This window comes from Pipistrellus hanaki (assembly GCF_964339955.1).
Source record: "Pipistrellus hanaki genome assembly, chromosome: 3".
NCBI lineage: Eukaryota > Metazoa > Chordata > Mammalia > Chiroptera > Vespertilionidae > Pipistrellus > Pipistrellus hanaki.
The window spans coordinates 171520987-171542878 of record NC_140505.1 but is presented as its reverse complement, the minus strand read 5'-3'; the positions used below and the strand labels follow the sequence as shown (position 1 = coordinate 171542878).

Here is a 21892-nt window from a genome sequence, read left to right as displayed (position 1 = left end):
ATTGGAGCTTCTGAAGTTAGATCCCCCCAATTACATTAGTTCAGTTGTCTCATTAGCTGTCATGTATCATCCAAACACATCATCAAACATTGTTGTCATTTTCTAAATATCAGTATTGTTGATAAAGGTCATTTAAAAAAATTTATTTTATTGATTTTTTACAGAGAGGAAGGGAGAGAGATAGAGAGCTAGAAACATCGATGAGAGAGAAACATCAACCAGCTGCCTCTTGCACACTCCCTACCGGGGATGTGCCTGAAACCAATGTACATGCCCTTGCCCGGAATCAAACCTGGGACCTTTCAGTCCGCAGACCAACGCTCTACCACTGAGCCAAACCGGCTTCAGCGATAAAGGTCATTTTTAACACACATTTTGGCTTAACCTGTTGTTTGATTTCCAGAATATAATAAATCTTTAGACTGAATGGAACCAAGACTAGGGGAGGACAAGAGTAGGGGAAGCTTGGAAAGAAGTAGGTGCAGAACTTGGACCAATGGCAGTTCATATTCATCTCCCTGGATGGGATGCTCTTGTAGTAGAGGTGGCCCAGCTTTGGAAATGACCCACTTTGTATAAACTGGTGCATTAAAGAAATAGGGACCCTCGAGGAAAATACTGTGTGAATTTTGTACTATAGGGGTTCTCCCAAAATCCATGGGGATCTTCTCCTCAATCATATGACTCACCGGTATTGGGGTGGAAGTGGCTCTGCTCCCAAAGATCTCTGTGCTCCATCGACCTCCCTATGGTGAGATAGATGAAGAGTTTCTACTTCCTGGGTGTTCATAGGTATGTGGTCTGTCCTTTAGACACATCAGGACTTTGATAATGGAGAAAAGGTTATCTTTTCTGAAGACTGTAGGAGTGGAAGTCGGGTTTTAGTTTTACCGCAAGCTGTGACAACCTTGAGCCTATCACTTGCCTACTTATGCTTTAAATTTCACAGCTTTAAAATATCAATACCTCTAAGCCAGAGTGGCTCAGTTGGGTATTATCTAATGCACCGAAAGATTGCCAGTTCCATTCCCAGTCAGGACCTGTACGGAAGGCAACTGATAAATGTTTTTCTCTCATATAGATCTATTTATCTCTTCTCTCTCTTATCTCTCTCCCTCCCTCCCTCCCTCCTTTCCTTCCTCTTTTTAAGCAAGACCTTAGGTGAGGATTAAAAAATAAATTAATTTAAAAAATAAATAATATAACAATACCCTTTCTTTATAATTTTCCTAACTCCATCTCCACTGAAAAAGCTAGAGACAGTGGGATTACATTTTAAATTGCAGTGTTTGGCATCTGGTTGGTGCTCAAAGCACCATCCTTCTGTCCTTTTAAGAGTCCATGGTCTGCCACACCCAGATGTGCTTCTATGCTTGAGACCTGTGTGTCTGCTTTGGAAAGCTTTGAGCCCTCAATCTGGCCCCTGCGGTCTCATGTTTTCCTTACTCATTCCCACCTGCACTTATTCGGTTAACAGTTTGTATTATTTCCTGTTTCAAGATGTCCTCTGCTGGCTCTACAGAGCACCCATAGGGGCCCATAGGCTTTAATACAATGATGCTTTTGAGGAAGAGCAATTGCATGCAGTTCTCAGGTTCCCTTGACCAGTTTGAGGTCATCTTTGGCCCACCCAACTCAACTTCTCCAGAGCTGTGGAAACCCAGGAAAACTGGTGTGAAGCTGTGCGCTGCAGTTTTTTTCAAGACTGAAGCTCAGTTGCCAAAATATATATATCAGAGGGGGCAGGATGCATGGGGGAGGTGCGTGGGGTAAGGGTTAGGTGAGGAGGAATGGAAGGTCTGTTTGCATCCACAAAAGGAACATTGGAAATGATGTTGGAAAAATATCTGCAGCCTTTCTTTACCATGGGAAGAGGGGGAGTTGGGGTGGGGCAGGAAGACAATAGAATGCTGTGTTGCCCTGCTATAAAAGCACATGCTAAGCAAATTATGTGGCCAGCTCAGTGGGAGCACTGCTCAATTAGACCCAGTGCTTAAAGGAGGGTCTCCCACAGCTGTTGTGGCAGCGTGTAGGCTGGAGCAAAGGCAAAGCCCTCTAGGCACCCAGGAGGCAAACCTGTGGGAATCCTAAATGGGAATTGACCTGGGGGTGAAGGGACAGCACAGGGTGCTCCAACCTGAACCAAACTCATGCTTCTTGAATAGAGGGTCTGTGAGGGGCTTGGTAGGCTATTCTAGGGAGAGGCAGTGTGGAGAGATCACGGAGGAGGTGACCAGAAAAGTGAGTGCAGACATTTCGTGCAGAGTGACCGACATATGGAATGTGTTATCCAGAAGGGTTACAGGCTGGAGGAGCTCCTAGAGCTTTTCAGGGGTGGGATGGGGGAGGGGGAAGGCTTAGAAACTCAAGGAGGTTTCTAAACAAAAGGAATTTGAGAAGGGTTGAGGAAATAATGAGAAATGCAAACTTGACCCAGAGTTTCTCTATCTTCCAGGCTTCTCCCCTGCCTGTCCTTACATGTTTCTAATTCACAGAACCTGAGAAGGCCATGGAGCCCTGTGCCTTACTCTGTAAATTAGCAAAGCTGATGGTGTGTGTGTGTGTGTGGGGGGGGGGGGGGCGGTGTAAGTAGGAACCCTAGCAACACCTCTCACTTCTCTGTGTCCAAGTAGATAGAGAGAGAGCATGAAGCCCAGAGCCTTGTTTAGGTCTCCTGAGAGTAAGCAGACAGCTAGCACTGGAACAACTGTAGGATTCCCTGGCCTTGTAGAACAGGAGTCTTCAAACTACGGCCCGCGGGCCACATGCGGCCCGCAGAGGAGTCTGATCCGGCCCTCCAGGTTTTTTGGGCAGTGAGCGCAGCCGAGGTGTTACAGTAGGAATTAGTAGTTCATATAGTCCGGCCCTCCAGCTCTCTGAGGGACCGTGATCTGGCCCCCACTTTAAAAAGTTTGAGGACCCCTGTGTAGAAGAACAAACTGATGCTTGGGAGGAGGGAAAAATAGGCTGGTCCATGGTCTTCCAGTGAGTGACCAAATGGGGAAGCTGAGGGGAGCACCTAGTCTTAATCCTTGGGTTTTCTCCCCTTCTTAGCATCTCTTTCCAAACATACAACATAGACACATATCACACACACACACACACACACACTCATACACTTGTAGACTCACACATACTAAAGGGCACACACACAGACATACACACTCTCTCACACACAGATATACACACTCTCTCACACACACTGCCTTTCTGCTTCCCAGCAGCATGTGTATTGGTTGGAATTCCCCCCTTCCCCACCTTTGATGGCGGTGCTGCTGGGCATTGCCCCAACTATCCTGGGGCCAGGGGACAAACAACCTGCACTATCGATCATGGCCTGATTCGTGGGCCTCTGTGTCACAGCCAGGGAGCTCCTTTTGAAACTGAGTGTTCATGCCTTTGTACTTTCTCATAGCACTGGGACAGTGGCTACCTGCCATGCCCAGGGCACCAACCTGTTCATTTTTCTGGCTGGCAGAAGAAAATGTAAGCTAATGAAAGCATTAACTAGAACTGGTATAGTGGCCGGGTGGAGCAATTTCTCACATGAATCTAAGTTCAGACACCCTTCAGCTATAGCAGTAATGGCTTAGTAAGAGGCATTCTCTTTCGCTACCCCAGTTTTTCCCAGTGAGGTAGAAAAGCCATCTGTTCAGTGGCCTTTGACTCAGCGAAGCCCCCTATTCAAGAAAGCCTTGTCTGCCTGTCTCTCTCTCCCTCCTACTCCTCATCCCCTTCTCTCTGCCTCCCTTCTCTCTCTCTTTTATACACACACACTCACCCAGAGTGCAGGGTGGTTTCATACTTTCTGGCTGCCACACTTTCAGGTGACATTCCTACATTCCTGTTCTTCAGAGCGCCAGCCTCCAGTAGTCAGTAGTGCATAGTCATTGTCCTGTAGACCCATTTTACATCCTGGATCCAGGACCTGACCCACACCCTTCTAAGCAAATTTATTCAATGGCTTTTACCTTTTGCTGTGTAATAAACCACCCCAAAACTTAATGGTGTAAAGCTACAGCCATTTTTGTTATTTGTCATGATTTTGCACATCAGGGTTTTGGGTAGAGCTGGATTTAGGGGTCCTTCAGTGCTCGTGTAGCACTAACAGAAGTTGCCTGGTGGTACCCAGCCAGATGATGGGCTGGTCCAGGTTATCCAGGCCAGCTTCACTCGCAAGGCTAGCTTTGGCAAGGCCAGCTGGAAGACCATCGAGGGGGATCTCTCTAGCATGCTGGCCATGCAGCTGTCAGATGACTCACATGGCACCTCAAGGGTCCAAGAACAGGAAGAAACTGTATGACCTCTTATGGCCTCATCTTGTTACTTCCACTATACTGTGGTCAAAACAGCATATTGGAGGTGAAGTCATCCAGAGTGGTGCAGGATGAGAGATGGAAAGGAAAATGCACAAAGTCCCAAAGCCCTTGAGGAGTGTGGATGTTACTGGGTGATGGCCCGGAGATATACAAATATTTGTAAGAGGAAAGAGGGGAGGATGCTTCCTCCATGGGCTACCTTGTGGGCTGGGTGAGGCTGCTGGGGGCCCAGCCCTTGCACAGTGTAGTGTTAAATACGCTGCACTGGTCAGGCTCACATGGGACTCTTATGCCTCCGTGAGAAAGTCCTGCTGGCAACTGAGCCTTGTGGGCAGATTTCCATCTTTATATTTTTAAACATACTATTCTGTGTTTGTTCCAGATGAGCAGTCCAGGGTTCATCCTCTGGGCCACTGGTCGTCCGTGAGGTCTAAAAGGTTGGTGACCGCTGCTCTGAAGAGCTGGGTTCTAGTTCTGGCTCTTCCACTAATTTATTGTTTCATTTTGGGCAAGTCGCTTTCTCATCATAAAATTCCTATTGTGTGAGAATCCTAGAAGATTAGGAAGCCATTGCCTGGCTTCATAGCTTCCAAGGGACACAGAGAAACAGGGAAGACCAGAAAATGAGACCAGTAATGAGAATCATGTGGACTAGTGCAGAAATGACTCAGGGTTGGCAGAGGGTAATAGAAGCATAGAGTATTGTGGCCAGAAAGAACCTTTGAAACTCTTTAGATCAAGAATTCTTCATTGAGGATTGGGTCTCTGGGTTAAGCTTTAGAGAGCCTATAAACTGCCTTGAAATGACTTTGGAATTTTTCCCCTTTATGTGCACATACATGTTTTTTGTTTTTGGTGGTTTTTTTGTTTGTTTGTTTGTTTGTTTGTTTTAGGGAGGAGGATTTTTAGCTTTTACTGCATTTTAAAAAGGGTCAGCGATCCAAAAATGGCTGAGAACAACTGCTATAGTCCACCAGCATTGTGTTAAGTGATGCTTAATTAGGAGGGATAAGGCCATCTCAGATGGTATTTGGAAGTGTGAGTGCTTTTTTAAAAAAAGAGTTGTTACCATGACTGGGTGTTAAGTGGGACGGGGCCAGTGCTTTGAGTGTAGGGGACAAAACTGAACAATGAAGAACTTTCCTTCCTGAAATACCAAATTTTTCCTCCGTGGAGAAATTCTGTGCGGAACTGAGACTCCCAACACCAGCCATGGTCCTCCCACAGCTTCAAAGCTGGTTAGTAGCAGGGTCAGTTTTTATTCATAAATCAGAGCAGGAGATGTGCCAAGAGGCCATGTTACTTTATTTCTACTTGTCAACTACAAATATGCTAACACCAATGAGAACCAAAGATTCAGAAATCTGTATCGCCTTCCAAATGTCAGCAATTTTCACAAAGAATCCCTGGGTTATTGGTCTTCTTTGTGTGCATATCAAATAAGGAAATAGGAAAGGCATAGCTTCCATTTGGGGAAATTGAAGCATGGCTAAAGGAGCCCATTAGCCCCATGTCACAGAAATACGTTTTTCAGCTGCTATGAATTGGTGATGCCAGCTTCAGTCAGTGAAATGTCCTCGACGTTTCAGAGGGCCTGTCTTGGATGTCTCTTTTTCTAAAAAAGGAAAGACAATTAATTCGCCAGTTTGGTGCTTGCTGCTGCCTAGTTCACTGCAAGCCAGTGGCAAGTGCCTTAGACTCTCTGGAATGAATTGGAAGATGTTATGCAGTATTGGTTAAAAGTGAGTTCTGAGAGTTCACATACATGGGCTTGCATCGTTGCTCTGCCTCTCAATTGATTTTTATCTCAGCCAAAGCGACCTAATCCCTCTGAGCCTCAGTTTCCTCAGATGCAAAGTGGGGATAATAATCGTGTCTGTGAGGATTAATTGAGATAATCCATGTAAAGTGTCTTGCAAAGTCCCTAGCATATGGCATGGCTCAGGCAATGCTAGCTGTTATTACTAGCGATTATTATGACTGTGTCTGTGATTAAAGACAGCTTTGGGTTCAGGCTATTGGTGCCAAAATTGCTATCAAAGGACAAGCTTTGAGTTGGCTTTTAGTCTCACCCAGCTACCCAGAAAGAGTCAGTAGACTGTTTGGGATTGAAGTCATAACATTTATGAAGTGCCTACCAAACACATTAGTTTTGGTGGGAGATTGATTTTCTTCCTGTGTGCACATCCCAGCATCCTGTGTGCACAACCCAGCCTCCTGTGTGCACATTACAAGTGGATGAGAAGGGGCTCAGGAAGTCACTGTATAGCCGCCTTTCATGTTCAGGTGAACAATGGCAGCCAGGGTGAGCAGAGGGAGGAGACACCAGCAGAGTGGAAGGAAGCCTTACCCTTGGAATTGTCAGACATGGTGATTTCCTGGAGAGTGGATTCAGAGCAAAGACAGCCACAAATCATTGCCAATCCCTCATCCTCCTAAAAGGAGGTTGGTTGTGGGGCCAGGAGGAGGCGTGAGGGGGAGACATAGGCTATATTTCACACACGCCTGATCGTCAAGACTGGAGGAGAAAGGCTGCCATCTGACCACACTTACTGTGGCCAAGTCCTCCTGGGGCCAAACCATTATGGTTTGGTTCATCGCAGCCTTGCTGATGCTGCTCTGGTTGATGCACAGTCAAAGGTTTGGGTGTTGCCAAGCCAGTTGTGGTCTTGGTTTGGAAGAGGCATCCAGAGTGTGAAGGGAAGTCATGTTTTGGGATTTCCCTGAGCTTCCAGCTCTCAAGACGAAGCCAACTTCTTTATTCTGCCATTTTGAGACTCATTTTTGGCTGGGTAGATAAGAATGATACTTTGTCATCACCACCATCATCATAATTTATTATAATTATTAACAACCCCTCCATGTAATAATATTAAGTTACACCTATATAGCACTTTGCAAGTAACATGTATACTGAACATATAAACCCAACTGGAACATGAGGCATAAATTAAAAACAAAAAGGTTGGCTTGGATCAGTTCTCTGATGCTAAGAGTTTAGCACTAGGTGGATCCCAAACTGTGTATGTAACTGAAGCCACCTTGCCTTGTGTATTTTTACACATGAAAAATGGAGTTAGCCGAGGTATAGAAAATGAAATTGAAATCAAAATGTCTCAGAATATTTAATAATATAATAAATTGGAAATAGCCCAACCATAACCCATCCTCATCTTGGGGAGCTACACTCTGTGTGTGTGTGTGTGTGTGTGTGTGTGTGTGTATGTGTGTGTGTGTGTGTTCTTGTGTGTATGTGTGTACACACCCATGCCCATGTATGCACAAGCCCATGCAACCACACCCTTATGCACAGTGATGAATGAATATTAGTGCCCAGAACAAAGAAAACTAAATTTACTAGATAAATGCCCTTATTGCCCATAGCTGGATTAACATAGATTTTCTCTGGCAGATCCTTCCTTGACCACCGTTGCCATGAAATGAGAGTTTGTAGTGTAGAAAAGATAAAGCAAATCTGGGGTTCCTGGGGCCCATGTCGGCACACCAAGCTCCTTTCAGATCTTTTTGCCAAGATGGGACAGTGCCAGAGGGTTCCTGAGCCTGAGGAATAACTGTGCTACCTTTCTCTTGGAGCTTCTGGGGTGCATTGTTTTGACATGTGCCATACCTTCCATCTTTCACTGCTTTGGGGCCAGAGGAGGGGATGCTTTGAACAAAATTCCTCCCAAAAGGTGTGCAAAGCAAACACATAGCTTTCAACTTCCATCTTGGGGCCTCAAGCTTGGTTTTGAATATAGATTCCTTATCCATTCAAGAATCCCTATTCCTCATTTTCTGGCTTCAAAGAAGGACCAATTAGAAATTCCTTTCTGAGGGAGGCAAGTCAACCTCCCAAGGTTCTCTCTATTGTTTATTTCATTCTTGTCCTGTGGACTGTGTCTTGCTGCCACTGGAAGCCAGCATCTCATGAAAACTGAGGACCTTGTCCAAGTCCAGACCATGGGCCAAGTAAGATTCAGAACCATGAGTTAAGTAAGTTTTAACAGAAGAACTATGCAGCATGAGAGATTTTTAAAGAACAGGCTAGGAATCTCTCTCCTTACCTCTGCTCTGTCCTGTTTTGACTCTGTGTAAATGCAGACCTACCCAAAGGTTGGGAATTTTCAAATGAGATGGGAGAGAGAGACAGAGAGAGAGAGAGAGAGAGAGAGAGAGAGAGAGAGAGAGAGAGAGAGAGAGAGGCTGGCTCTTCCTTCTCTAGATCACCCCTCACTTTTGGATTTGGGGAATTCAGAGCATGCTTTGTGCATCTTCAAGTGGCAGTTATTGACTTACGTACTCTCTGGTCTTGGCTCCATTTGGGGCCTTCTCTGAAGTTCAATTTATGAACTTTTGTGTACTTTTAAGACAAGGAATGTGATAGTTGTCATGACCCCAAAGGTGTGCTGAGAGTGAATGAGGTGGGTTTTAGAAACGAATGTTGAGTTACAGGGGAAATTCACATACATGTGAGCCCTATACATGTGAGTTCACTTCTCATTTACTCTGTGTAATAACTCATTCCCTTCATCCTTTTGCAAGCCTTTTCCTCCCTTGTTGGTTTTGGATATATATGGCCCCCAGTGAGTTAACCTACATGTTTCCAGTTTGAATCTCATGCTATTTCCAGGTTGCCAACCCTCATGGGTGCTGGGGAATAATTGCTCTGTCCTCACCGGTGTTTGTAGCACCTTCCCTTTGAGCGTCATCTGTGCATTTTAATTAATCTGCTGCTCCCCCCCCCCACTTTTGCTTCGGATCATTAATAAAGAGATTAACCAAAACCAGACCAATCCCCAGCAGAGGCTCTACCAGAATCTGTCTCTCCTCGCTCCTCGCCTTGTTGTGTGTCAGAATGTCTTTGCATGGGCCCTCTACCTAATTTTTAGACCTCAGGATCTGTGTTCAGAACAAAGCTAATTTGAGTTAATTTTGCAATTAATGTCTGGGGAACAAGCTTAGCCGGTCTTTTATATGGTCTTAGTTTAATATTTCCACCTCATTCCTTTCCTTTTGGTCATTCAACTTTAAATCTATCATTTTCCCACCTCTCTCTCTCTTTCCATTCCCTGAGCAAAATGTTAGGGTTATCTGGCAGGATGTGGTCTTTTGAGCCCTTAGCATTAGTCAGAGACCATGTCATAGCTGCATAAATTCTCCAAAGATTTAGGCCCTTCTGGATACAGCTGGACCATGTCCTTGTTCGCCCCAGCCAGAGGATGCATTTGCCTCTGGAGGAAGATGCTGTACCAGAAATCATGATATCTTTTGAATTTGCATATTAAAAACTTGGCAGGTTTAAAAGTGCTTCCACATTTGATCTCATGCCTCCTCCACTGCAACACACAGCCTTGGTGGGATGGACATAGGAGGAGGAGACCAGAGTGGTGGCCTCAAATCCCTGGAAACTCTGCTTGCAGCTGAGCCTTCTTAGGAAGACACTCAACCTGCTGGTGGCAGCTGTCCTGGCTCTGAACTTGGAACGTGAGCTTCCTTTGGATATAAACTCTCTGGAATGTTTGAGCACAGGGACAGACAGATAGCACAGTATAATCATTAAGAGCATCAACTTCAGATCCAGACTATGATCAAACCAAGGCTCTGTTGCTTATTAACTAGTTATTAAATAAACTTGTGCCTCAACTTCCCCATATGAAATGGAAAATGAACTCAGAGGAATGGTTATCAAGATTAAAGACTGTCCCTAACTGAATTTTCTCAGTTGTTAGAGCATTGGCCTGTGGACTAAAGGATCCTGGATTTAATTCCAGTTGCAGGCTTGATCCATAGCCCAGGTGGGACATGTCTGGGAGGCAACCAATCAATGTGTCTCACATTGATGTTTCTCTCTCTCTCTCTCTCTCTCTCTCTCTCTCTCTCTCTCTCTCTCTCTCTCTTACTTCCTTCCTCCTTCCCTCTCTCTCTTCCACTCTCTCTAAAAATCAATGGAAAAAATATCCTTGGATGAGGATTAACAAAAAACAACAAAAAAGATTAAATATTGATGTATGTCAGTACGTGGTATGTAGCATTTTTGTTCCTGTGCTCCCACTCTGACTAGACTAAAAATCTACTCCATATGTAGGGACTAAGTGAGGTCTCTGGTATATAGTTGGAGGAGGTAGAGAGTGTGGGGAGAGGGGAATTGGAACTCAGTGGATACAGGCCCCAACTCGTTGTAAGTGAGCAGGGCAGACCTGGTGCGCAGGGCAGACCGGGTGCTTGCTATGGGTCAGATCCTGTACCACTCTTCACCTCAGCTTCCTTTTCCATTTCATCTGCTTCTTGAATACTCCAAACCCCTCAGTGTGTATTATAAACTGAGCCAAAAAGGAGGAATCAGAAATTGCTCTCTTTTGAGTATTTTGAGGGATGGTGAAACCTTGTAGGAATGTTGCTCCAGGGACCGAGAAAACACCATATGTGGGAAAGCATTTGTAAGTGAGGAAAACAGCATGTGCAAGTTGGTCAGGATCTTGGAAAGCTCTGCGCAGAGGAAGTGGGCACTGGGGAGAGTGTAGGAAGGGGGTTTTACTGAGGTCTTTAACAGGTCTTTTTCCAATTAGAGCCAAGAAGAGCCTAGGGACCAGGGCCCACTTCAGAGCCAGGGCCTGTATTTTCTTTGGGAAAAGAAGGCAGAATTGATTGGCTTCCAAACCAGACTTGGCAGAAGTCCATACAGATCATGGGCCAGTGAGCTGTGTCTTGGGTAGATCTCGATTATAGTGGGCGCTCATTCAATAAATGAGACCAGCCCTGAGCTAGCGTGTGGATGAAGAAGACAGGGCTTCATCATAAAAAAGGAGACATGCCAACAGTGATAACATAGAAGGTTCATTGCTTATGAACCCCAGCGTAGACAACGCTCTAAATCCCAAACATCACTGATGTGCCTTGACAGGCTGCACTGGCACTGCATTCCCTCTTCACAGCCCCTCCAGTACTTTGTATGGGTGCATACGGGCCAGGCATACAGCATCCCTGCTGCCACAGGTAACTTGGGTTTATGTTCAAGTCCTATTTCCAGTGCCTCACTCTATGCCATTACTGTGCTAAGTGCTCTCATAGAGACTTCATTACTTAGCCCTCCCAATAACCAATCAGGCACAAGCCACATGGTTTTTGTAGAGCTGAAGAACTGAGTGTCACCTGTCACTCTCTGCTGTTATTGAGCAGTCTGATCTCAGACAACTCCATTCACCACCATGCCAAGCCTCAGTTTCCTTATTTGTAAAAACTAGGAGGTTATCTAGGGTCATTTATGATTTCCAACGTTGTGTCTGGTGAGTTCTCCTACATGGGCTTGCTCTTTATAGCAAAAACTGCAAGCAGATTATCATGCGGAATCTACAGGCAGCCTGCTGGGGTTTTTTGTTTGGTTGGTTGGTTTATTAAATAAATATTTATTGTTCACATTATTACAGATGTTCCTCTCTCCCCCCCCCCCCGCCCATAGCTCCCCTCCACCTGATTTCCCCTCCATGCTCTTACCTCCCACCACCATTCTCATCCATAGGTGCAAGAATTTTGTCCAATCTCTTCCCGCACCCCTCATGCCCCCTTCCCCCTGAGAATTGTCAGTCCACTCCCTTTCTATGCCCCTTATTCTATTATATTCAGCAGTTTATTCTCTTCATCAGATTTTTTTTATTGACTTGATTTTTAGATTCACTTGTTGATAGATATGTATTTGTTGTCACTTTGTTGTTCATTTTTATCTTCACTTTTTTCTTCTTCTTCCTCTTCTTAAATAATACCCTTCAGCATTTTTTATAATCCTGGTTTGGTGGTGATGAACTACTTTATTTTTTTTCTTGTCTGTGAAGCTCTTTATCTGACCTTCAATTCTGAATGATAGCTTTACTGGGTAGAGTAATCTTGGTTGTAGGTTCTTGCTGTTCATCACTTTGAATATTTCTTGCCACTTCCATCTGGCCTGCATAGTTTCTGTTGAGAAATCAGCTGACAGTCATATGGGTACACCCGTAACTAACTGTTTTTCTCTTACTGTTTCAAGATTCTCTCTTTGTCTTTTACATTTTAATTATGATGTGTCTTGGTGTGGTCCTCTTTGGATTCCTTTTGTTTGGGGTTCTCTGTGCTTCCTGGACTTTTAAGTCTATTTCTTTCACCAGGTAGGGGAAGTTTTCTGTCATTATTTCTTCAAATAGGTTTTCAATATCTTGCTCTCTCTCTTCTTCTGGTGCTCCCATAATTTGGATGTTGGTATGCTTGAAGTTGTCCCAGAGGTTCCTTACACTATCTTCATATTTTTTTATTCTTTTTTCTTTTTTGTTTTTCTGATTGGGTGTTTTTTGCTTCCTCATATTTCAAATCTTTGGTTTGATTCTTGGGGTCCTCTAGTCTACTATTGGATTTCTATATATTACTCTTTATTTCAGACAGTGTATGCTTAATTTCTGACTGATCCTTTTCCTTTTTTTTTTTTTTTTTTTTTTTTTGCATTCTCATTAAGATCCTTGAAGGTCTCACTAAATTCCTCAAAGGTCTCACTAAGTTTCTCAGCAGTTTTTAGAAGATTCTTGAGTAACCTTACAACTGTGGTTTTAAACTCTATATCTAGTAGTTTGCTTTCCTTCATTCTTTTCATTTATGACATGTTTCTTTGTCTCCACATTTTGGCTGCTTCCCTGTGTTGATGGAGTGGCTTTGTATTGTAGGTTACTTATAGGGCCCAGTGGCTCAGCCTCATCAATCACCTGAGGTGGACACTCTTGGTGCACCCCTTTGTGGACTGCGTGCACAGTCTTGTTGTAGTTAAGCCTTGATTGCTGTTGGTACACTGGGAGGAATTGACCTTCAGGCCAATTGGCTGTGAGGATCAGCTGTGTCCATAATGGAAGAACTGCTGTGCTGGAGACACCTTTATGGGGCAGGACTTGCTTCAGTGGGCTTTGGTGTTCACTGAGTCTGCCTCTTGAGTGTGCCGCTTATGGATATGAAGAGTTGAAATATGGTGTCATCTCACACTAACCACTAGGTACACTGGCTCCTGGATCTTCAAGGAGATTCAAGTCAGCTACTGTCTGAGGCCACCCAGCAGGAGCTAAGCAAGATCTGCATATTTCTCCTCTTTGCTTGGGGTTTGGAAGTTTTGGAGCTGATCCAGCGTTTGTTAGGTTAAGCTGCAATAGAGCAAGCCGTTCATATGCAAAAGTCACTGTGCACAGTTTGGGTGGGTTTGTAAATTGGGCAGGGCAGAGTCTCAGGGAATTACTAGGGTGTGGCAAACAGTGAAGGCTGCCAGTCAGCCTTCTCTGCATCTGAGTTTCCGAGTCCCTGAGTCCCATGCCCCAGTGCAGTAAACAATTCCTGTGTGCACCTCTGGGAGAAAGCCACCCTCACTTTCTAACCCAATGCCAGACAGTCAGTTTCTCCCTGTAGGAGTCTGGGTCCCCAGAGTCTCACCAGAAACTGGAGTTCAGAGCAGTTGGGAGCTTGTGTCTCCCTCCCTCTTGAAAAAGACAAACTTGTCCTCAGTTGCCAGCCCTCTCGATGTGCACCTCCATACCTCTGCTTTTCCATGGCTCTGCACCTCCTACCCAGTCTCAATGTGCTTTTTTCTTTCCTTCTGGTTGTAGAACTTCCACTCAGCCAGTTTTCCCATGGTTCTGGGTGATAGTTGTTTTGTATTTTAGTTGTAGTTTTGGTGTAGTTGTGAGAGGCAGCATGTAGAGGTGTATACCTTATGCCACCATTTTGGTTTCTCACCTTCTGGGTTTTAATCCAGCCTTGAAAATAGTTCAGGAACACTTACCAGCCTGCAAATGGTCATTCCCACCACTGATTACAGAGGAATGTGGCAAGGTTTGGGATGTGCTGGTAATAAACAGTCCAGATCCAGAAATGGCAGGATCAGGGGCTTTGAGCAGTGTGAGAAATGCTCACCTGTCTGAATTCAAATAACAGACTTAGAGAAAAAAGTCTGGCGAAAATGAGACTTTTAATACATCCTCGAGATTGTGTGTCTGTCCAGTTGTACAGTCACACCTGGGGCAGCAAACACAGTTTATTTTTTTAGTCTCTCCTCTGGTTCCTCATTGGCTGAGTACTATGCAGTGACCTGTTTCCTTATACGTTGCCTAAGTCTTATTGTCTCCCCATCGAGCCATCTAAAAATTTGGGCTTAGGCTTTTTCTAGTTGCCTCTACTTCCCCCTGTCTAGTTAAAGCAGGTGCCTCAGGGGTTTCCATCATGATGCTAGCCCACATCCATAGTTCTTTGTTCTTATATCCTCTTCCCTCCTCCCTACATTCTGTTTGCCCTGGGGAAATTCAGCAACTGTTTCCATCAAAAGCTGACCATGCTGGAGATGGGTCACAGAGGCCCATTTTCCACAAACAGCTTTTTATATTATTACCATGTTTTTTTAAATTATCTAAAGTTTTACATATGTCTTTCCTTTCCCCAATTGACCCCCCAGAGTCCTTCCCACCCCAGGAAAGCCCCTACTACTCCCCCCCAACCCTACCCCTACCAGAGGTGGCCTGCTTTCCTTGTGCTGAGTTTGTGTGTTGGTTCTCCTGAAGGGGATGGGACTGTCTAAAAGAGTCAGGAGACCTGCATTTTAACTCACAAAATGCCTTTGGTCTCCCAGAGGCAGTGTGCACCCATGTGGGGTGGACAGGAAAGTCCACTAGTTTAATACTTGTACAAGCAGTAGTATTGTTGGTAGAAAATTTAAAAACAATAATAAAATCAACTAAAAGTCAATCTGCTTTTCATGCTCACCATGCTTTCATGGGAAGATCAGTGATAAAATATTTCTTCCTGCTCTGCATAGTATGGTTCAGTTGGTTGTGTATCGTTCTGAGCACTGGAAGGTTGCTGGTTCAATTCCTGGTGGGGGAGTACACAGGAGTCAGCAGATCAATGTTGCACTTTTGCATGCCTACCCACCCTCACCCTCCCTTCATCTCTTTCTCAAAATCAATAAACTATTCTTTAAAAAATATTTCTCCCTGACAAAGCTGACCTCTCCCATTACTTCATTCAGCTCCCTCCATCCTCAGTCACTGCTGACTGGAAGGGAAATCAGGCAGTCTCAAGGGCCTTTCCCCCCACTCCCTACTCCACAACTCTAGGCTCTCTCTGCCAGATTATCACCAAAGTCATAGCTCCTTTCCATCACTTTGAACATGTCACTCTCAATGCAGTAATCCATGGGCTTTGCCCATCACCCCTGACCAAAAATGGATTTCTACTTTACCTTCAAACAATTTCCCAAGATAGAACATCTTAGCTCCTATAGCCAAAGCTGGCTTTTTGGGTGTGCACCAATGCAGTGGCCTGGGGTCCCGCACTCACAAAGAGGACACCGTTGAACTTAGGGTTCAATGCTCTGTTGTCATCTTGAAATTCTTAAGAACTTTATCTCTGAATATGTGTTTTGTAAATGAAGTGCAATGGAAGAATGGGACGTGTGCCTGGAGGCTCCACACATTGGCTCAAGCATGGTCACGCCTCCTGAAGCCACTCTGCCTCTAAATAACTTTTGCATGAGGCCCTGCACATTATGAAACTGGTTCTGCCTTCAGCCACCATTACTTCCAGCTCTGACTCATGGCACCTAGACCTCCACCTCCACCTTGTGTGCATTGTGGTGTGGACAGCAGGGAGAGGTACAGACACAAGCAGGGAGGAAGGGTCTCCTGACTTTAGAAGAGAGAACGTCTAGAAAGTAAGCCATGTGATGCCATGAAGGATGCCATACCTGCTACCACTGTCATTTGAAAAACATGCTGCAGCAAATGCAAAGGAAGTAGCAATTGTTGCTGCTGGGAGCCTCTTAGGAAAGGTAGTTTTTGAACCAGGCAAGGAGAAATGGGTAAAATTTCCATGGAGAGTCAATGAAAGTGTGCAAGGTAAGGGGAGCACACATGCACATCATAATAATAAAAGGCCAAGAGGTGTCAAGACCAAAATGACCAAACGACCGGTTGGCATTGACCACTTCTGGGTCCTTCCCCTGTCCCTACCAGTGAGCAGGGACTGGATGGGACTGGGGATTGGCGACTGGCAAGCAAGCTGAACTGCTGACCTTTTGGTCCCTTCCCCTGGCCCACAAGGTTCCATGGATCAGCGAGTTGAACAGAGGAATCAGGGTGGGTGGAAAGAGGACCAGGCTGGCTGTCAGGCCATTGGGATCACCAGCTCATCCTCAGCTGTTTGGGGGCTCAGGCTTTTGGTAAAGCAGGCGCTGGTGACTTCACCTCCATGCGCATGCACTGGGCTGGTCGCTGATGGGATGCACTGCCCAGCTCGGGGCTGCTCTTGCCAGAATCAGTAGGATGCAGGAGGGCCCCACAGCCTCCCTCAGCACCTCAAGCCCCATCAGTAGCAGCAGCAGCAGCAGCAGCAGCTTGGTGATGGCAGCGGCACCCGCGTGAGTGACCCTGAGCAGGTAGCACATTCCATCGGCAGCAAAGCTAGAATAAGCGTGTGGAGGTGAAGTCTCCTGGAGCAGCCAGGAATGAGCTGGTGATCCCAATGGCCTGACAGCCTGGTGGCAGAGGTGGCGTTCAGCCTGGGGACTGGCTAATGGGCAGAAGATGGCTCTGATCGCAGGAGGTTAGGCCTAGGGACTCTACCTGCAGGATTTAATCATGCACTGGGTCTCTAGTGGGTTATAAAGCATATCCAAGTACCTTCTGAAGAGTGAACGGGGCTGGGGCATAGAATGTATGAGCCCAATCATAAAATAATGAAAAGGGAGGTTAGGCCCGAAGTGCAGAGAACTCTTCTCTCTTCCCCTTGTATCTCCCTTCTTCTTTAAACAGTGGTTTAGGATTTTTCTCTTCTATAAAATGAAGGAATTGGATTAAATGATCACCTCCTTTTAATACCCTGTAATTCTGTATGAAGACCACCAGCCATAAAGAAGCATTCCCAAACCATTGATATCATCTTTCATTCTTTCTATCAACTCACCCTTATATTGACCTTGTTAATCTATACATTAACTCTTATTATACTTGGGATCTCCCCCCACTAACCATACTTGATTGATTTCCTTATGAGCAGATATTCTGCATATTCTATGTTTATAGTGGCTGGGTTTGAGGGGATTTAATAAAAATTTTTTCATAAACATTTAGTCTCAAATTATGTTATTGAAGCTTTATTCTGTTTGGGAATGGGGAGGTGGAAAAAGGGGGTATAATTCTAGTGCAGGGATGGGGGAATATCTGGCCATTGGGCTGTTTAAAGCCTGCAAAATCATTTGGTCTGGCCCTGCCAAAGCATTAGGGGTGAGTTAATTAAATGTTTGACCAAATATAGTAGACTGATTTTTAAGTTGATAATTTTGTATGGCTCAAGAACGATGTTATAAATATCCAAATGGCCTTTGGCAGAAAAAGGTTCCCCGCCCCTGTTCTAGTGGTATGTAGGATATACTTGTATTTTTCAAGTTTCATTTTGTTGGTCCTGCAAGATGGAAGGAAATGTCACTTACATGCAGAGTGAGAGGGAGATGAGTTGTCCTGTGGGAACCATTTTTCCTGGGATAATATGATTCCTAGGGCAAACTCTAGGGTTGGGCAGCAAAGCTAGAATCCTTTGCTCTGCTTTAACCTTGAGGAAGTCAGTTGTCCACAGAGTGGTTCCCATGGAAAAAAAAAGATGGTCTCCTTATCAGAGGGAGGCGGAAATTGGAACAAAGTGCTTGCAACATTGCTTGCTGGTCTTTGGGGATAAGAAAACAGTTCTTCAGACAAGATGGGAAAAGAGGCTGTGCCTGTAAGTCCTGGGAACGAGTTAGTGTGGACAGGCTCAGGCATGGGTACTGGGTTAGCAGGGTGGCTTTTCTATTTCTCATGCCACCTTTGTTTATTTCTCTTCTGTTCCCCCCAGATTTAGTAAAGTCTTTCTGAAAGTGCCAAAGGTGAACCAAGGGAAGGGTTTTTATTTTCCATGCTAAGACATAGCTTTTAAGAGGAAACAGTATACCCCTGGGGGCCAGCGAGGTGATAGCAATGGTGATTAAAGAATGGATACCTCCCGGCGGGTGGTGTGAATAACAGGGTATTAACTATGGGATTACCCATGCAGCCACCCTGAGAGTTCTTCCAGGGCCAAGCTTTTGAGAATAAGGGCTTTGCTCTACTGAGGGAGAGTCCAGCACGGACGGTATCTTGAGATCAGCCCGCTAATTCCACATGGACTCAGTGGAAACCTCATGTGGAGGTTCTGCTATGGCAACAGAATGAGTGTGTTGATGGGTTAAAAATGCTATTTAAACAAGGACATAACAGAATTAGAAATCTAACCACTGAGACTCTTTGTAATGAAAACTGTAATAAACTAAAGAACAATTAATCGGCATGGAAACTTGCAGTTCAGGGTAAGTCCGGCTCATTAATTTCAGCTGGTTGTTGCTGCCTCTCCAGCTTCTGCTGCCATCTTGTGAATGAAGACAGTCTCTGCGGAGCAGTTGGGTGTCCTGGGAAAGCATGTTAACTGTAGAGCTTGGCAGAGCTCTCTCACAGAGTAGGTAGTGGTCCCACATGGTCCTTTACAATGAGAACAGCTCCACCAGGCTTGGCCCAGTCAGGGCTGAGTCCTTCTCTGATGTCACCATACAGAAGCAACCAACCCAACCCAGCCACAGGGTATTCCTTTGAGAGACTCCAAGGGCTGTATTTAGGTGGGAGGGGTGGGGCAGTAGAACTCTGTCTCTTGAGACACTTGCAAGGCTGTTGTTGCCAATAAAAGGCTGTAAATATGCATTTATAATTTTCAGGTTTGACTTCATGATTTGCCAAGGTGGAGTGGACTATGCTGTCTAAAGGCCCAAATAATGTCTAAAGAAGTGGCAGGACATCGTTCACACCCAACAGAAGGCTGCAGATAGAGCAGACATCAGATGCAAGTGCAGTGGGGGCTGTGTGAACAGCAAAGAGCAGAGGCAGAAGGGCTGGCATGCAGCCTCCTCCTGCCTCGGCCTTTGTGCCCTGGGTCCTAGGAAGAGACCTAACCCTTTTAATCTATAATTCTCTCCAGAAATGTTTTTGGCTCACTTTGTTTTAAAAATATGCTTTGCTCTCTCTCTCCTGCTTATACAACTTGTACACACACACACACACACACACACACGCACGCACACACACAATCTCTTTCCCCATCACAGCCACAGCTAGAAGACAGACTTGAGCTGAAGGCACTTGGAGGTCTAGGAGAGAAAAATGCTTTAGATTCCTAGAGTTGGGGACCAAGATCAATGAGCTCTATCTTGGGACGTCAGAGTTTTGTTTGCTCACCCAGAATGGTGGCTCCCTGCTCTCTCTTACCCGCACAGAGGCACTCTGGCTCAGGTAGCTGGTCCCAGAATGGCGTCAGCTACCACAGCCTGCTAGTAACACCTGTGTTTCCTTTTCAGATCTTACAGGTGAACAAGGTGATGTCCATCTTGTTTTATGTGATATTTCTTGCTTATCTCCGTGGCATCCAAGGTAACAACATGGATCAAAGGAGTTTGCCAGAAGACTCACTAAATTCCCTGATTATTAAATTGATCCAGGCAGATATTTTGAAAAACAAGCTTTCCAAGCAGATGGTGGACGTTAAGGAGAACTACCAGAGCACGCTGCCCAAAGCAGAGGCCCCTCGAGAGCCGGAACAGGGCGAGCCCGCCAAGTCAGAGTTCCAGCCGATGATTGCAATGGACACGGAATTGCTGCGGCAACAGAGACGCTACAACTCCCCCCGGGTCCTGCTGAGCGATAGCACCCCCTTGGAGCCCCCTCCCTTGTATCTCATGGAGGATTACGTGGGCAACCCCGAAGTGTCAAACAGAACATCACGGCGGAAGAGGTACGCAGAGCACAAGAGTCACCGAGGGGAGTACTCCGTGTGTGACAGCGAGAGTCTGTGGGTGACAGACAAGTCATCAGCCATCGACATTCGGGGACACCAGGTCACGGTGCTGGGGGAGATCAAAACCGGCAACTCTCCTGTCAAACAATATTTTTATGAGACGAGATGTAAAGAAGCCAGGCCTGTCAAAAACGGTTGCAGGGGGATTGACGATAAACACTGGAACTCTCAGTGCAAAACATCCCAAACCTATGTCCGAGCACTGACGTCAGAAAACAATAAACTCGTAGGCTGGCGATGGATACGGATAGACACCTCCTGTGTGTGTGCCTTGTCAAGAAAGATCGGAAGAACATAGATTGGCATCTCTCCCTATATATAAATTATTACTTTAAATTATATGATATGCATGTAGCATATAAATGTTTATATTGTTTTTATATATTATAAGTTGACCTTTATTTATTAAACTTCAGCAACCCTACAGTATATAAGCTTTTTTTTCTCTCAATAAAATCCGTGTGCTTGCCTTCCCTCAGGCCTCTCCCATCTGTTAAACCTTATTTTGTGACCCAGCTCTCGGGAGCCGCTCTGTAAAATCTGTGTACACCAGTATTTTGCATTCAGTATTGTCAAGGCCATGACTGTCGTTTTAGTAAACTTGTTAAAATCAGATGATGTCAGAGTTATGTATAGACACAGTAATATCCCCCTCCTGGTGTACTTCATGTTTGATTAATTAAAAGAACTGTTTTCACTTCCATTGAAAACATTACCCAGTAGCTTTGAGCCCCATGCTTAATTTGGGCGGCAATTCACTGTCAATAACTCGCTCTCCTCTCTCTACTCACCTAGAATGGTGGTATCCTGCTCTCTCTTACCCGCACAGGGATCCACTTCACCAATCAGAATTGTGATTGCCCCAGTGGTATGGTCCCAGAACAGTAAAAACAAACCTGGCAATTTTAGTTTTGGAAGTTTCTTTTCAGCACATTTGTTGTTTGGGGTTGTTTAAGGGTTGGATTTTGTTTTGTTTTGGCTTTGGTGTTTGTTTTGCTTTTGTAAGTGGTTTTCATCCTTTAGACACATAGGAAAAAAATTTTAACTGTTTGTAACAATAATTGTATGGTTACGCAGAAGCAAACTGAAATGGATCATGAATAATCTACCCACAGAAGAGAACTGACTCATCAGAGATCCTTTGGCGCCTGGCCTCCTCCCTCCCCTGGCGGTGCCTCCTAGAGCTGCATGAGGAATTAGAAAATTCTCTGGCTTTGCAGTCAGGCAGGGGTTCAGAGTCCACCTCCTCCCTCCCCTGTGACTTGGGTAAGATTTGGAGGCCTCCCTGAGCCCATGTTTCTCGGAGACAGAAAGTGAGATAGGGATCCTGCCTACCTCCCAGTCTGTCTTGGGGATTCAGCTAAGTAGCCCCTGTAGACATCTAGCTGAGTGCTAGTCCATCCTCTCCTCCCCTCCTCCTCTCTCTCAGCTCTTGTGTTCCTCTGTATCATGTTTGGTTGATTCATCACTTTGAAATGTACAAGCTCAAATGGAAGAAACATTCCTAATGTCTTCTGGGTCCCAGAAGGAGTCACATCAGCGAAGGGGTCCCTGTGGGGATGGCCACACCTGTTCTGCCATGGCAGGCCTGAGGAGGACACTAGTGGTCCCCAAGTCCTTTTCCCAGTGGAAAAAGTAGTTCACCCTCTTGGGGCTGGAGCCTAAGGAATCTCATC

At 45.3% G+C, this 21892-nt stretch overlaps 1 protein-coding gene across 2 annotated transcripts in view; it reads left to right on the top strand.

The window, feature by feature from the left end:
• The window catches only part of NTF3 (neurotrophin 3), a 71046-nt gene extending 50082 nt beyond the window's left edge, over window positions 1-20964 (top strand). The window contains exon 2 of one of the 2 annotated variants that reach the window (XM_084876188.1): window positions 19720-20964. In XM_084876188.1, the coding sequence (XP_084732314.1) occupies window positions 19741-20514 (774 nt within the window). In that variant the 5' untranslated portion in view covers window positions 19720-19740 and the 3' untranslated portion in view covers window positions 20515-20964. The remainder of the gene's footprint in view (window positions 1-19719) is intronic. The other variant, XM_084876187.1, reaches the window with a different exon arrangement.
• The last annotated feature ends 928 nt before the right edge of the window (window positions 20965-21892 follow it).